The sequence below is a fragment of the Haliaeetus albicilla genome, chromosome 12 (genome assembly GCF_947461875.1).
Source record: "Haliaeetus albicilla chromosome 12, bHalAlb1.1, whole genome shotgun sequence".
Lineage (NCBI taxonomy): Eukaryota > Metazoa > Chordata > Aves > Accipitriformes > Accipitridae > Haliaeetus > Haliaeetus albicilla.
The window spans coordinates 11,794,877-11,808,498 of NC_091494.1; the positions used below are offsets into that span (position 1 = coordinate 11,794,877).

The 13,622-nt window shown below is 38.7% G+C and overlaps 1 protein-coding gene across 2 annotated transcripts in view; it reads left to right on the top strand.

Moving 5' to 3' along the window:
• The window catches only part of THSD4 (thrombospondin type 1 domain containing 4), a 327,756-nt gene that overhangs the window by 37,078 nt on the left and 277,056 nt on the right, over positions 1 to 13,622 (top strand). For both annotated transcript variants that reach the window (XM_069798090.1, XM_069798091.1), the window contains exon 4: positions 6,404 to 6,846. In XM_069798090.1, coding sequence (XP_069654191.1) covers positions 6,404 to 6,846 — 443 coding nt within the window. The remainder of the gene's footprint in view (positions 1 to 6,403; positions 6,847 to 13,622) is intronic.

The window sequence follows — 13,622 nt, forward strand, 5'->3', positions numbered from 1 at the left end:
AGTTAAGTTTGAAATATTTGTGGCTTTCAGTTCAAGTGATACTTCCTCTTCAGGGACATTCTTGCATAGTATAGTTTCAACAACGGCCGCTGAAATCCCAAGATGCAGATCTTATGTTGAAATTCTGACAGAGGTGGTACTAGAAATTTGCAATGTATTTCAATAGCTTGTGGACTCCTAGTTTTTGCAGGAATTTTTGATTCAGCATCAGAGTGATTGCTGAATTATGTGAATTCAAGAGAAATTGTTTTTCTATTTAAAATGTAGTCTGTGTCAACCTACTGGTAGCATGTTTAATTCAATAAAATCTAAGGTTGTAATATAGTAGAAGTGAGGAAAGACTCAATGCTTGTCATAAGTCTAAAGCTACAGGAATGACAACTATTGTATTAGGCAGTGATTTAATGGAGAATTAGTCTGCCTAAAAGCTACTAAGTGTGTTAAAATTCTATAGGTTAACTTTAAATTTCTGAAATCCGTAAAATTTGGAAGTAAGCAAGTAAAGAATATAAAGTTAGATTTTTTTTTTTTTCCAGAACGTAAAAAATAGTGGATGTAATTAAGGAAGCAAGAGACAGTGTTTTAAAGTATTCTGCTTTCAGTTTAATTCAATGTATTACCCATCTTATACAGAGTTTTTGTAACTGTGTAATCTACATACTTATGCTTAAAGATAAGTAAAATGTGTGTGTGAAATATTTAAAATCAAACAAACTTAATTGCACTGTAGTTCCTCTATAATTTATGGTAACGTTGAATGCTAGTTATGGGGTTTTAGTTCTGCATTTAGGATTCAATTCCATGGTCTTAAATATTCCATGTGCATTTATTTAGCTCTGCATGGAATCAGTATGAAGGTCTTGTATGCAGAACAGAACAAATGCCTAGTTAGCATTTACGTCCATGGGAGTTGTACACAGTTCCTTTGAGAAAAAATTTTGGTGATATGTTTTTAATTGTCTGTCTTAACTGGGTTAGTTAACCCAAGGAAGCAAATATGGTGCATATTGCATGGACCTGGGGAAAATGAAGGAAAACAGATGAATTAGAATTTGTTTTCTTGTTTGCCATGTGGATAAACATCTCCCTCTTTTCTGTGTTGACTTCTGCTGTCTTAATAAGTTTATTAGCTTGCTCTGTTTGGTGTTCAAAAACAGTAAGTTAAATCACAAGTATTATCTTACAGATCTTGTACAACAAACCAATTTATAAACAAACAAACCCCAAAGAAACAGGGAGGAAAACCCCCTGTTTCTTTCTTTTGCAAAGAAACAGGGAGTTTCTTAATATGTCTTAGAAAAATAAAAAAATAAAATTGAAATGACATAGTTCCATAGACTGCCTGCCCACAGTGGTATTTTTGTTAAGATTTTGGGGAATTCTCTTATCTGCTTAACTGTGCCTGAAACAGACTTTGGGCTGGTATTGATGTTTTTCTCTTATATTATTTCTAAACAAACAATCCCAATATTGAGTAGTTCTGACCTTCTAACAGGTTCTGATTAAAGCAGATCATTTGTGACCACTTAAAATAAGGGTGTTTTTCTGGCTTTTTGTTTGTTCAGCCAGGTTCAATTTAGGTGAATAAAGTACTTCCTTTCTGAAATTTTAGTTTTATATACTTCGTACACACTAACCTCATACATTTATTCTACATATGAATGAGGTTTTGGGGGAAAAAAAAAAAAAGAAAACCCAACAGACTGTTTTTAGAAACTACCTAATTTGAAAAAGACGACTGTCAGAATAAAACCTGAATGTAATGCAGCTCCTGTTTATGAAAGTAGCAAACTAGCAAAATACAAGAAAACTGGGGGAAAAGAACAGAAAGGGGTGCGGAGTGCTGATATGTAAAGGGAGAAGAGTGACCCTGCAAGTACCCTTCTAAAAATCTAGCCTCAATTCAGTTTGCCACTCACTTTTAGAAAGGTGACAGGTTTGAAGATACTTGGTACATCACAGTCACTAGTAAGAAAATTTCTGATTTAAAAAATCTTTGATAGCAACTTGATAGGTGTCACGACCCAGACTGGACAGACCAGGGAGTCGTGTTTAATTCAAAATTCCTTCAGACTAAATTAAGGTGAAACGACATCAAATGATCAGTTAAAGATTTTATTCATGACAGAAGCAAACTGAACTGGGGAGGCCTAATAGTAGGTGGTGGAGTTTCTCACAACAGGAATTGGCATGAGACTACTTCTGTAAACCTTGTAACCCAGGGTAACCATATACATCGATCTAGGGAATAAGGAGATCCCTCCCGTCGAGTCACGAGGTTCAGAGCAGACCCCCTTGTTTTCTAGACTCCTCCTCAGAGAAAGGCCCAGGGGCGGCTGGATCCGCTCTTAGTCTCAGACTTGGTCAACAGTTTTATGTCTTAGAGGGATGAAGTGCAGGGATTGTGGAAAAGGAAAAGGAAAGAGAGAAGATGACGGAGAGATTTCACCAGTCCTGGGTCCAGCATTGGTTCAGTCAGCCGAGGGGGTCCAGTCCCCGTGGGCTTGCGCACCCGGGGCTTCGGTTTGTGTCCTTCTCCGGGTGGGCACCCGCACTCGTCAGGTTAATGAGCAGTTTGTGAGCCTTTGGGCTTGGGAGTCGTTTGTGGAGTAACTTCTCCTTCCCTGCAGAGGTGGCCGTTGTTTGATCTTTGTATCAGAACAGCTTATCAGAACAGGGAGCTGCGCACCCTCCAGCGCGCCCTCCCCCTCCTGTTGCTGCTGTCTGAGCTGATGGGCTTTTCACCTTGGTTCCTTGCTGTGCAGGGTTTGTCTTTGAGCAGAACTTGTCCCACCACAATGTTTGGGACATTAACTCTTTCAGTCTCTCACAACAGAAGTCAGTGCAGATGTAGAAATTGCAAGCACTTGCACACCTGAAAGCTTATCTTACTTTTCTTTACATTGCTTACTGTACAGCTGTACCTAGTGAAATGTATTGCTTCCACTTACAAACCTTGTCCTGCCAAGTAACTGAAAAATGTATAGGAAAGAAAGAAAGGGCTAGAATTATGGGGTGAAATAAAGGGGGAAAATAGATTGAACTTGTAGAGCAAAATATTTGGTTGTTGATTAACTTGCAGTAGACAGAAATATTTTGATGGTGCATTTATAGTTAGAATGAATGTTACTAGGTCACCTAGAGAAAGAATCAGTCATGAACTATGGGAAAGTACATTCAATGGGTTAGTTGATCTCTCCCTTTTGCAGGCTATGCAATTCTATTAAAGAAATTACTTTCATGACTTAACTTGGCAAGGAAAATTCAGTATGCATTTCACTTGTTCCCCAGTGCAGGCTCAAACTCTTCCCTTTAGAATGTGTGCTGTTTAATGGGTAATTTTTAAAGGGAGAGGAGGAGGGGAAGACTCATTATTGACCCCTATGTTTTCCATTCCTTAAACGAAGTGGCTTCAATTTATTCAGTCTTTCGTAGAAGGTTTCACTGAGTAGATTATGCCATTAATCACATGTCATCTTCTCTAAAGATTAGTCTGTAGCCCCCATCTTTCTCAAGGTAAGAAAACAGAGATGTTAAAAATAAAAGGGCATAATCTGATTTGCTACTGAAAATTCCTGTCTCACAATTTTGTCATAACTAAGTAGTATTGATGAATTTGTACATCAGAATAAGACATTATGTTGTTACCTTTTGGTTAGTTTTATTATTATGTTCTTACTTAACTTGCTAGATTAAACCTTCTTGTGCTGTGTCTAGAACTCTCTCACTGTGAAGATTAAGGGGTGTGAAATTACTTTACATTGCCTTCAGTCATTTAAAGCATCATTTTATCTGAAACAATTCTTGCTGCAATGGAGTTTGGCAGCCAGAAAGTTCTCTCTGCAACAGGTCAACACTTGCCGCTATTGTATCGGTTTCTATTTCTGAATAATGAAATATTTCTTATGTTAGTGGTGACTTGAGTTGCTTGCAGACTAATAGATTTTAGTTGTTGCCTGCATGAGTATCTTTGGCTTTTTAAAAAACAAGGTGCACTGAACCATCAGAAATGATTAAGAAATAGTCCAGACAAATGAAACCTGACTTGTCTGATAACAAAGGATTATTAGTTTTATAATAAGCAAATTTTACTGCAAAAAATTTTACTGGTCAGACCAGAAGAGTATCTCTGTGTGTAACTGTTCTCATTTTATGTCTGTGGTAAAGCTACATGAATGTATAGTGTAAGTATGAACAGTGAATATTCGGTGAAAAAATCATAAACTGAAGAGTAGCTTGTATAGTTGGTCAAATCGTGAGCCAGTCGTGTTCTGTTATTGGATATGAAAGCAAATGTAACAGCCAGAAACCAAGACCTTGTTGCATGTTATTCATAATTTTGATATTATGTGGTATTAGGTTGTACAGGCTATTGGATTTAAAAGGCTGATGCCAAATGGGGTACCCACAGAAAAAAGACATATTAAATAGAGACATCTGCTCCTGTTTTCAAATAACATTGGCAAAATGGGTAACATATCCCACTAATGCAGATGCTTTTTATTATTCACAAGTTATAATTAAATGCAGTTTTTTCTGTGGTTGGTGATGAAAGTGTGAGAGCAATCTCAGAGCGGGGAAATGTTTCAGATTATGTAGACCACAACTGACTATTACACAGCAGCACCACAAACCCTGTGCTGGCTTGGCTTTTTATATTGTAATGGTCTATTCAACTCATGTTTGCAAACCACATTCTACCAAAGCCTGCCATGTTTATAGCTAGCTGATCAGTAATGTATGCTCACTGGCATAGGTGGTTTGCAGTTCAGTTAGTGACTGTACATGTTATCTGTGACTAGAGGCAAAGTATGTAGATGTTAATCTTCTGCTCTTCTACCATACTGTTTGAGGTAGAATTATTAATGGAAGTTACGTGTTTAGGAGGTCGTCCTTTGAAGGGGGGGGGAAGCGACATACAGACAGACAAGGCTGTCTTTCCAAAGCTCACTTTGAGGTAGCTACATACTTGAATAGGGCTGGAGAGGTATGGCAAGCATTTGTTTGTGGACAGTGCCTTTTTTGCCTCCTAATTGAATTGATATGTGTGTGTACTTGTTGGTACAAAGGCTATTCAGAATATAAATAAACTATTAAAGGATGCTCATTTAAAAGAACATTCTGCATATTAATAATTGTGAGAATCAGACGTTGGAAGCCTGCTTTGACAACTTGTAATTCAGACAGATGGACAAGGGAAGCGTCGTGGTTTAACCCCAGCCAGCAACTAAGCACCACGCAGCCGCTCACTCCCTCCCTCCCCTCCCAGTGGATGGGGGAGAAAATCGGGAAAAGAAGTAAAACTCGTGGGTTGAGATAAGAACAGTTTAATAGAACAGAAAAGAAGAAACTAATAATGATAATGATAACACTAACAGAATGACAACAGAAAAACTATGCATTTAAAGAAAATGGATCTAATTTCTGTGCGACAAAGTTGAGCACTCTACCCAGCACGAAACACTGACTAGATTTAGCTCCAGGAGTGGGTAAAGCTTGGGGCACAAGTCCGCAGTGAGATGGGGCGGGTGGTTTTAACTTCTAGGCTGTGCTGATACCTTGCTAACCACTAGGTCAGGGTATTTAAATATTTGGCCACAGTTTGAGTAACAATCCCTGTCCTTCCTAATCCTCCCTAGCTTCCTTCAAGAGAAAAACCCTCTCTCTTTGGGGTTCTTCTTTGTTTTGCTTTCCCTGTGCTGCTGAATGGTGAGTATGGGCTAAATGGGACTGAGCACCCGAGACAAACAACTTGTCCTGTCCTAGTGCATTTGATGGGGATTTCTGTGAATGTAGGTTTGGGTGGGTCATCTTGAAAAGCTCTTTTCCTTGAAGCATTAATATGGGAGTTGGGGGAAAAGTGATAATACAAGAGTTAGCTATTGCAGTATTTTTGGCTGGTTGGAAATCAGCCTGTCCTCTTACGTTGAAGCTTTCCTAAAAAGTTCCACATTAGATGGGAGTTCCTGAAATATTATTGCAACCACTAGCAATGTCCATTGTTGAGGCATCAGAGTGGAAGAGAGCAGTCAGTGTCTGTTGACCCGAGTTCGTCACCAAAAATGACCTTACTTCCTGGCTTTGCTAATATTATAACAGTTTTCAATCTCCACGTTTCCAAAATTTGTATTATGCAATGTTTTCCATTGCTGAGAACTAAAGAACATCTATTCCCATCCACATAGTCCAAAAAATACTTTTGGCCTGAATGGTTGATGGCTGCAGGAGACCTCCTCCTATACTGGCAGAATAGGCAGCCATTTGACAGGGAATAAGACAAGTTACTTCCTCTGTCGTCCGGTTTCACTTGTGACTGCAGAGTGAATGCCTTAAAAAGGGTATTAGTGCTCTCCTCTATTACAGTGTGAATTCTTGTTCCTGAGTCAATCTGTTGTGTCTACAGGTTCCCCAGAGGATAGAAGAGCAAAGAGATGCATCTGAGGATAGTGGTGCAGGAATCCCAGGCATGTGGGGAAGTTGGGGCCCCTGGTCTGCCTGCTCTCGGAGCTGCAGTGGCGGTGTGATGGAGCAAACGCGGCCCTGCCTCCCGGCCTATTACCGCGAAAGGGGCTACCGACGGCCAGGACGGCAGTACCCGGCCTCAGAGAGAACTCTTCCTCATCAGAATTCCCGCCACCGTGAGGACTCGCTGACGGCTTATCCTGGCCACGTCATTTCTGCCATCCGTACGTCTGTGCCACTTCACAGGAATGAAGACCAGCTTTGGGCTGGCCTTCGGGCTTCTGCTTCTTCGGGAGGCCAGAATAACAGCCATCTGAGCAGAGGAGCGTTGAGAGGCAGCAGGCATTCTCAGTCCCAGAGGCAGAATGCCAAGCCAGAAAAGAGGTATGTGTCTAGGCATGCATTTTATTCTTGCTATGAATGATGTATCTTAAGAATAACATGTCAGATTAGAGTTGATATTTTTTAATACTTACGGAAAAGTTATTAAAGACTAAGACTGACTTTTACAATGTTTACCATCTTCTGTGGAAGGCTGTCCTCCCTGTTGACTACTTATGTCATAATACCCAAGGACAGATACAATTAGTCTACAGTTGTACTAGGCAGATCATCTTATTTCCCTTTAAGATTTGTTTCATGATTTATTGAGCTATTTCTCCTTTTCTATTACACTTTCATTTGACATTTCCATCTTCATCATAATAATAAAAGCTCTATAATTGGATTCTGTACTTCAATAGCCATTCTGATTTTAACTGGTTGAAAAAAAGATTCATCAAACTTTTTTCATAAAGAATGGCCAACTGCCCCTTCACTTTTTTTCTAGTCAAAACTCTAGGTTTGTTTTGTATTTTTCAAAGGGTTTCTATTTGTGGGCTTTTTGTTTTCTCTTTTTCCTTTTTTGTTTTCTACCACCTCTTTTAGCAAAATTTCCTGTTTGATGAAACTAAACAATGTGGTGTTTAATATGTAGAATATTTGAAACACTGTATATATCAATTTCATAATTTTAGCTGTTCAGTCTTTAAGGCTGGGTGGAACTGTGCTGTTACAATTAATTCCAATTAGTTTTCCAGTTTCTGGAGAAACACTTTTTTCTCTTCTTAGATACCAATCGATCAGATTTTTTTAATATATGTATGAAAGGAAAATAGATGTGTTTCCAGTTTGGAAACTGAGAATGGGCAGGGAGATTCCCTGGGAGGGAGTGCTCCTGAAACGTCTCTATTCTGTCTGTCTTTCCTCAGACTGTGTATTCTAGCAGTACTCTGGTTCTTTCCCTCTCAGCCTTCTTCTGGGAGATGCATGGAGAGATTTTTTTGGGGGTAGTTAACAAAAAAAACCAAACCAAACAAAAAACCCCTAACCCAAACCCCCAAACAGAAAACCTCTCCTTCATATCATCTGCTTCTTTAAGATTCTTAGGTGAAGCAGTCAAATGTCATTCCCTTTTTAAAGACATCTTGCTCACCCAAAGCAAAAAAAAGAATGTTACCTTGAGGCAATATTCCAGTCTGACTGGAATAAGACTGTAGGACACTCTGTTGCTGGTGATAAAGACATCCTCAGCCCCTGCAAGAAACACTCTCCACCTAAAAGAATATTTGAAAATAGAAATTAACCTGTTAGCTTCCTGTTTGTCTCAGTGAAGCATAAATTTCAAAAGGGGGGACCAGCTGTTCAGATGTTGATCTTCCTAGGTGTTGGCCATTTCCTTTAATCACTGCTTTGTCTTTCTTTCAAACCCATGCAAATAGATAGCCTAGAGCTATGGAGTATGACTTCAGTATGGCACTGATAATCTTATAAAAATTCAGAGAATGCCAGAGGCAGGCGTTTAGTAGCAGCGTTAACATGACTGCATTGAGACAAAAGTCATATTTTCTTTTTCTGTTTTCCTACTTAATAATTTTCTATAATGCACTTTTGTTCTCAGCTGCACAGCGCAAGAGATACAGGTTGTAGTACATAGCTGGGTTATTACTAATATTGGAAGCCTGTCCTTGAACCGTCAGCACAAAGTCATTCAAAGCCTGTTTGCTCCAGCCCCTTGGCACCCTCAGTCTCCAAGGGAATCCCGGCTGGCCTGGCCTCTGCAGCAGACCTGCTGCCAGGCTGCTGGCACAGCTGGGTTTCCATCCCCGCAGGCTGTCCCTTGCTGCCGTGGTGGCCTCTGCAGGCCAGGAGAGACTGGAACAGTTTGAAACAATCACTGCAGTTACGGCTGGAACATGAGAGGGCAATGAGCAGAAAATAATATTGACTGTGTGCAGAAGTGAAACGATGTTATTTCCTAATAACTGCCTCGCCATATGAAATACTAAAATGATCATACTGTCCATTGTGCCTCCACTTTCCTGTGTGACGGAGGCCTCTGCTTTTGAAAATTCTTGTGCTTTCCTAAGCACAGTGCAAGCTTCTGTACCACAGTTGATTTTCCACCCACACGCACATTGCCCCTTGGCAAAAGACTGTGGATTCAAGGTCAGTGTTTTAATCTTATTTGCGTAATAACTTATTTCCATCTTGTGTTAGGAGGGTCCCTGGTGGCTTTAAAGCCTGTTGTATTGCATAACTTTCAGATTCTTTGGTGGTGACTGTGAAAACAGAATGAGAACAAAAAATGTTATTTGAAAATGAAATTATTAGAATGACAAGCCTAATAGTTTTCCTTAATTTGCTAAATCCAGAGTACAAACCTTTGCAAAGGAAATTACTGGTCCTGTCAGATATATAGAAAATGGATTTCAAAATGTAAGCTACTCTAGACATGATTTTTATACTGTATAAGACTGTTCAATGTTCACTATATGGGTGATATTGGAAATTGGTGTCAGGCTATTAAAATATAAATCTGTGTTTTCACAGTATGTACAGTCAGTGGAAAATTTTTTGGGTATCCTATTTACTGTACTGGACTTTATATAAAAGCTGTAATTTTAGCAGACTTCCATAAAACAAAGAAGAGGAATGGACATTTGTGACTGAGATAAGTTCACATTTGATAGCATGATAAGATGGAATTGGATGGCTTCCAAGGCAAATAAGTTTTGACAGCAATAGCAGTCCTTCAGAGCAGCCAGATATGTTTGTGTCATTTAGCAACAAGTGGAAAAGTTCTCTGCCTGTTTCCAGGTGGCTGACAAAGAACTGTTCCGTTTCTTTAGCAAAATTCAAAATATCATTTATATATCATAAATTTTGACGTACCTTGTCTGTGAAGAGGATACTCACATTTTCGGCTTTTGAAAGTTAGGTCATATGTGGTTCAATCAGGCTTTAGAAACCAGGGCTGCACATGAAGCTCAGGGAGAGAGAGATTTGAGGAACCTACACTTAGAAGCCTAATTGGAAAAGTTTAAGTGCTCCCCTTTTTACCATAGTGCTGTAAGTAGAGTTCTTGCATAACTGAAATGTGTTGGGAAGTTATAGTCAGTCACTGGAATGAGGATGGAAACACAGAAAACAAGCTGATGGTTCTTTGGGTTGTCTGCTGGCAAAGGAAGGGAGCTCTTCTCAGCTTTGAAAAGTTGAGTTCCCATTAGCACAGCCTTGTTTTTTATTTCACCTAGATAAGATGTGTGGGGCATACCATAGAATAAGAACAGGGATGAGGAGATAGTGGAAAAAATATCAAAGCATTTAGACATCTTTATAGAGAGGCAAGTACGGAGAAGTAATATGGGCATGCAAAAGGATAACATGCTTTAAGAGAGAAAACACATCTCAGAAAGAAATATCATTCATGGACTAGGTTTTAGTACTTCTTAAGTGTTTCATTTCCAATTCTCTATTTTGGTGATAGAGAAGACAAAACCACAATTATATACAGATGTGCTGAGTGTTACGATGCTTACAACTGCCACCTTTGCTTTCTGTACAAGTGAACTTTCATGGTGGAGCTGCAGAAATTCTGTGTCCGCTTCTGTAGGCACGATGCGTACTTTGTAAGTGGTTCTTAGGAGCAGAAAGAAAAAATACATTTATCACCAGAATAATGAAATAAGTAAAGCAGGTTTCCATAAATAGTGCAAGTTTAAAGAAATATGTTAATAAGGAAAGGGCTTCCCTAAAGCTCTTTTTGTATTTGGAAGAGGAATGAGAGAAAAGACTTGCACTGAGGAAATAATCCAAAAATCATCAACTTCTCACACGGCTATAGCTCTGTGGTCTTTATTCTGCTGCCAGCAGCTGACGTGAAAGTCTGCTGTTCTGCTTTGTACCCTGTATAGGGCCAGTTTGCATTTCTAGGCCTGTGAGCAATGGAAAGGAAGAGTGTGTCATTTAATGTCAAAACAGAATTTCCTTTCTGAAAGTATTTCTTTTCCCCGCCTCTCACAGATGCTTTGACCAGGCAAGTGTAGGTCACTCAGTTGGCAGGTCTACAATTAGCCTTTAAAGGGACAATCAGTTGTTATGTCCTTAACCAATTTAAGCGTCGTTAGCTGTGTGTTCTGGTGTAATTTTTGTGACCTGTTCTAGTCAGTTCCAGTTCATAGAGGTGGACAAATGTTTGATTGCTGGACCTGCAGGTTCACAAAGGTATTATTTTCTCAAGTTCTGACGTTTTATATTTATTGGCATGGTGTTTGCTTTTCTTAATATTTGGAATGAAACCCAGCTCAAGTACTTAGCCGTCCCTCCTTTCATTATTTCTCTAATAGAATGAAAACGTGATGCATTTTACCCCAAACCTAATATGGTTATAAAAGCTTAATGGGGGTTGGTGTGTATGCAGGAGGAAGACAGAGGGAGAAGGATTTGATCCTTTTCTGAGGATAAGTTTTCTGGAAAAATATAAGAGCAGCAGTAGTAATCAAAGAATTCATTTTGATAGCACTTGGGGGATTTAAAGCCATATGAGAAAGATGTTTATTTTCATTCTGAATAAAATTCCAAACAGGTTCTAATAGCAGTAAAGATCACATGAGGTATTTCCTGGCAAAATGAATAGCTAGCTGGGGTGGTTGTGGCCTCAGGCTGACTTTGTGCTGTCCCACCTCTCATCTGGTTATTAATCCCCCTGATATGCTCTAGGTCTCACTTATTATTACCTAATTAGTATCAATCTTTATTATGCTACTGTGAGCACACTTTGAATGGTATTACCAGAAATAAAAACCTAACATGATACTGTAATTGCAAGCCACCCGAGAAGCTTTCTTAATCTTAGTGCTGAACATTTCAACCCTTCCTGAAGTGGGTTGGCTGAAGGAGCGGGGGGGAAGTCAGAACGCTGCTAGCATTCGGTGAGATGTGGGACTGCATTTTACCAATGAATTATTGCTGGGTCAGTAAGGGGTAGAAACACAACAAAGCTCCCATCGCAATTGTAATGCGTCTCAGCAGAGTTATGTGGTTACTTGCGTTGAATTTCTGCTGTTTTACCTGCCAACTGCATGGTTACATTATTCAATCAAACCTTAAAGATGAAGCTAAGGGGAAAAACTTGTAGACTTGTAACTGAATTTCCTGGGATCAGGGGCGTTATCAACTCAAAGAAAAAGAGGACTGTAGTATTTGGGTTCAAATTCTGGAATCCTATCTCAGTGTTGAAAGTGACATAAATGAGGATATATAGCACTTCCTGGGAGATCAGCAAAAGCCAATACAGTAAGCTATTGTACTGGGTGTATTGCAACTATGCTAGACTGGGGTATTAGTGGTGATCTCTGAGGATGGAAAATTTCATTTAAGATAGTCTACATGTGCATCTCATATTAATCCAATTAATTAAACCTGTTCCTAAGAGGCAATTTAGGTAGTGACCTTATTCATTAATTCTACTCTGTCAGACAAAATGTAAATATTTTTTCCCCTAGTATAATATAGAAATGAGAGAAGAAACACCCCTGTGGTATAATCCATTTTCCTACAGAAGATGCACTTTTTAGGTATAGTTGGTTATTCTGTGTCCTCTAGCAGTTGAAATTTTTAGGTCAAATATGCTTGCAATAGTTTTAATGCTTATATGCATATATGATACATGGGAAGTAGTGAATATCCACAAGTCATGGTGTGGTTACCAAAGTTACCAGAAGTGTAGACCAAACTAGTTAGTTCCATTGTTTTAGTTACCTTGATAATGAAAATCAGTAAAATGAAGTGAATGCCTACACTGATTTAATTGCAATGAAATGTGCTGATGAAGTGTGAATAATATGCTATAATGTGGCAAAAGAAGTTTGTGATCATAGCTCCGCTTTCCGATGTGTGATATAATCTCAGAAGGGGTGGTTTAACTCTCATGACCAAACATTCGGCAAAGGTAACTGCTCACCTCTTTAAGGCTATTTTCTAGGTCAGTGAGCAGATAGGCATGCATTGTCATAACATAAAACAGAGTCAAAGGGCTCCCTTCTTTCATTCATGTTTAAGTGTTTTTCTCCAGATTGATTTAGAGCTGGTGGAAAGTGAGTATGTGGCTTTTGATGTGAATCAACCTGGCTGTTGAGAGATCTCCCCTTTGAGTAGATGGAAATATATTCCCAGAACCAGTAAATCACTCATTTTTGTTAAAAATGATTCTTGGGAAAGAATCTGCTAAAATACTGAGAGGTATAAACTTGATAGCAGTTATGACCAGGATAAAATAGTTTATTTTGTGACTTAAGAAGAGGGGGCCAAAAAATGCATGGTGGACAGTCTTTTTAAAGTAAACCTTGTTAACTGTGTGCCTAAGAGTATATAAAACATAAAAGAAAATTAAAAGCAGTAGGAGAGCTGGAAAGTAAATGATTGAATAGGACAGTTGTAGGCCAGTAACAGTTTTGAATTATGGAGTAAGTGCCAGGGATAAAAAATGTATATCTGAAATTATTTTAAGGATACTATTTCAGGAATAATAAAAAAATAGTAAAGTACATTAAAAAATACATACCCATACCTATCCTGTTAACAGAAGCTTACATAATTGGGACCTATTTTTTTCTACTTGAAGTTTTGTGTCTGCAAAGGCTTCTTGGTCTCCCTTTATTTTTTTTCTTAATTACATTTTAACTGTTGGAATAATATTTCAATAACTTAATTGCTGACAGGAATAGCTAATAAGTCACTTTCAGTTCTTTAGAAGCCAAATCAAGGCAACTCTAACTATTAAATACTTGAACTGTATATAAATGGGTAGTGTCTTTTAAAAGCTGTCAACCAAAGGAATA